Genomic DNA, 3,484 nt, shown 5'->3' with positions numbered 1-3,484 from the left:
AGGCACAGGTTTAGAGCATAGTCTGGAAGAACACATAGGCTACTTTTTATCCTGGGATAAGTTACGGTTCCCGTGGGATGCATTAATTTAGTTTTTTAATGTTTGCTCGACCATTCTGCGACAGTTCAACATATCTTATTGAAATTTAGCACAGATGTAAAACAAAGTCTGGAGTATATTTGGGATAAGCTTCATCCCCGAGGTATCCGATTCCCGAGGGATACGTAGCTTTTTGTTATTGATGTAGTTCGTATGTTTTCTAATACCACGCGGACGAAGTCGCGGGCAACAGCTCGTGTTATATATTTTTTTAAACTATTAATAAATTTTTGCTTATTTTTCTAATATTTCCTTTAACCAGTCCAACTAAGCTCTAACCTTGCGCTAGGATATGGTTCACGACAATAGTCGAATGACAGGATTCCAACCCTCGACCGCAAGATCGATAGTCCGTACCACAAACCATTAGGCTATTTGCGTTTTAGAATTATATGGATGGATGGATGATAGAATTTGTAACCTAAATGGATCTCGATGAAATTTGGCATAGACATAGGATAGCCTGGAAGAACATAGGCTACTCACTTTTATTTCTTTTAATTCTACGTGTCAACCACGTAGAATTAAAAGAAGTCGCGGGCGAAAGCCAGTTTGCTATAAAGACATTCACAACAACAAAGTATTCCTATGTGAGGCTTGTATGTACAAATTTTGTCACACGTCTCGTCAATGTATTATTAAATTTATAAATTAACATTTTGTACATTTCCAGGTGGCAACATTGGCGACACGTTCCCTGCCACAGAAGACTGGGATAACGAGGAGTGGTCCGGCTCTCTCTCAGATACCAAGGTATGGTCATATACAGGATCTTTGGTAATACGAAATATTCCCGTTAGGAGTTGACAGAGGGAATCGTTTGATATTTTGACCCCATATACATTATACGAAAGTTAACCGTTTTTGAGTTTGATTTTTTCAAAATAAATCATAATGCAATTTAATTAATTTATTTAAAAAACTATCCATAATTACTTCATTGTTTATTCAGATTTATAAAAACCGTTAAATACTGATTATTTAACAATATTGAAACATATATTATCTGTCTAAACTAAAAAATGCGAGCAAAAGAACTACCAAAAATCCTGTATATCTGTCTTGCTCTAACTCCATTAGTGTAAGTGAAACAAAAGACGTTACTCATGTAGTTCTAAATTAATTTAATGCTGGTCCTTTCCTCATATTATTTGTATTATATTTTAACATATACACAACACACAATACATTTAGTGGATGAAGTGTTTGACGAGTATGTATGTATGGATGTATGGATGTAAAAACATTTATGGTTAGATTAGGGTAACACATTCAATGCCACTGCGATTTGTTCGTATTTAAAATTCGCCTGCTATGAACCACTTGTTACCAAATCATTGGCTCCTATGTAGACTGTCGTAAACCAAAATTTTGCGGTTTATACTTGGTTTTATGTTTTTTTTTTAAATTTAAATACTAATTTCTGTGTAATATTGAATAGAATGTGAGGAAGAACTGTAATTTTTGGTTGTATATGTTCATGTCTGCCTCGTAATTAACCGTGTTAATGTTTTGTCTTAGAAAGTTTGCGTTTCAAACTTACGATAGTTTACTTAGGAGCCATTTATATTGTGTTCTCTGTTTTCTCAAACAGAATGAAAAGGATGGTAATATACAAGTGTCGTAGTGACCCAGAGTGGGTTGGATCATAAATTACGAAAATGTTGCCATCTCACTTATTTCTTTATAAAAAAACAGAGATGGCAATAGTTTTCGTATGTGTCGCGATAAGTTCACGTTAAAAGTGAACTAACCATTTGAGGTGGAGGCATTGGACGTGTTAATTTTTTATTTTATTTATTAGTAAATGAAAATAAATTTATTGATAAATAAAATAAATAAATGTGTTGCAGGTGTTCACTCCGAGTGTGAACGCACAGAACTTGGTCCCTGAGCTCGACACCGCCTCGCAGAACGCCACGGTACGGACATTTTATTTTAATCTTTATTAAATTAACAAATATAAATTAATAAAATTAAATAAAGATTAATTTATCATATTTACGCTTCGATATGTCATAGCGATGTTTACAACATTTAATCTTGACTATTATTTTCAATTCCAGTTACCGGTCTTAACTAAATAAATAAAATTAAATAAATATAGATTTAATAAATATGTGCTTTGTCATAAAAATTCTAGCGGTTTTTTGAATGCTTTTCTTAGTTTTAATAGATAAAATAAACAAAAAAAAAACAATTCGTTTGAATCCAACAATAGTACATACACATATAGTAACGAATATTTATAAGCTACTGTTACACTAAACATTATATAAATATCTTTATATCTTTACCTTTTCATTCCTTGTGTAACCAACTACGAAATATCTCTACCGGTTTATATGTTTTTTATTTATTTTTATACATATTTTAATAGTAAGTATATAGTTTATTTCAATGGCATTTTACCTTTATAAAGCCACTAGCTGTTGCCCGCGATTTCGTATGCGTGAAAAAAAACCAAAAGTAAGTAGTCTGTCTTTCAGACTATGCTCTACATCTATGACAAATTTCATCCAAATCCATTCAGCAGTTTAGGCTACAAACTAACAAACATCCATCCATCTAAACTTTAGCATCAGTATTAATAAAAAGAAAAGATTTGCATTTTTGATGTATTCATCACCAGCTTACTATAAGTCCCTACTGAGGGGTTTGGATCCTACCTTAAGTTAGGGTGACTAGGTCATAGTCAACCTGCACTGCGGGTTGACTTCTCACATATGTTTGAATTTCTTCCCCGATATATGCAAACATCACGATGTTTTCCTGCATCGTAAGAACGTCGAGTAAATTATGTACATGTCGGCTTGAGCTAGCACGATATCAGAATTACAACTACGCGAGATCACATGTGAGCGGCCATGGTAAAGTCGGATGCCAGGAATACATTCACAATACTCCTCAGTCAGGATATCATCGATCTACCAAGCTCATATCGTTCAAACAATGTTCTCACAACGATCCCTATTTTCATAATAATCTATGTTCGCACTAAAGTCGCTTGGCGGCGCTCGTGTTCTTATTATGACATAAATTCAAATTGATTTCTTCTTCTGATTGCAAGATATGAAATTTAAAAATCACATTGGTACAGCGGGATTCGAACCCAAGACCTGTAGATTACAAGTCAAGTGTTTATTTTATTCACGTAAAATCTAGTGGGCCGATATTAAATTTTTTTTCACCATCAGTAAGGTTTTAATTTTAATAAATTCGCAGTTTATAATGTTTGTAAGAAGTATTTTTACTTATTAGAAGTATATGTATTCCAGGAGGAGTGGGAGTGCGCGGCGGAGAGCAACGGGCCGACGGACGCGCACATCACCTCATACACCTACCACAACACTGCGCAGGCGCACCACCACTCCATGCTAGAGGT

General features: G+C 34.2%; 1 protein-coding gene across 1 annotated transcript in view; it reads left to right on the top strand.

Annotated features, from left to right (window-relative positions):
* Window positions 1–3,484, top strand: part of LOC106103200 (protein lingerer-like) — a gene marked incomplete at its 3' end in the record, with an annotated part of 24,000 nt that overhangs the window by 8,023 nt on the left and 12,493 nt on the right. Inside the window, exons 6-9 of the mRNA XM_013282889.1 lie at window positions 409–452; window positions 773–852; window positions 1,953–2,021; window positions 3,378–3,482. Coding sequence (XP_013138343.1) covers window positions 409–452; window positions 773–852; window positions 1,953–2,021; window positions 3,378–3,482 — 298 coding nt within the window. The remainder of the gene's footprint in view (window positions 1–408; window positions 453–772; window positions 853–1,952; window positions 2,022–3,377; window positions 3,483–3,484) is intronic.

This window comes from Papilio polytes, unplaced genomic scaffold, assembly GCF_000836215.1.
Source record: "Papilio polytes unplaced genomic scaffold, Ppol_1.0 DF823835.1, whole genome shotgun sequence".
Taxonomy (NCBI): Eukaryota; Metazoa; Arthropoda; class Insecta; order Lepidoptera; family Papilionidae; genus Papilio; species Papilio polytes.
The sequence above is the reverse complement of the archived record's forward strand: the minus strand, read 5'-3'. Positions and strand labels throughout refer to the sequence as shown.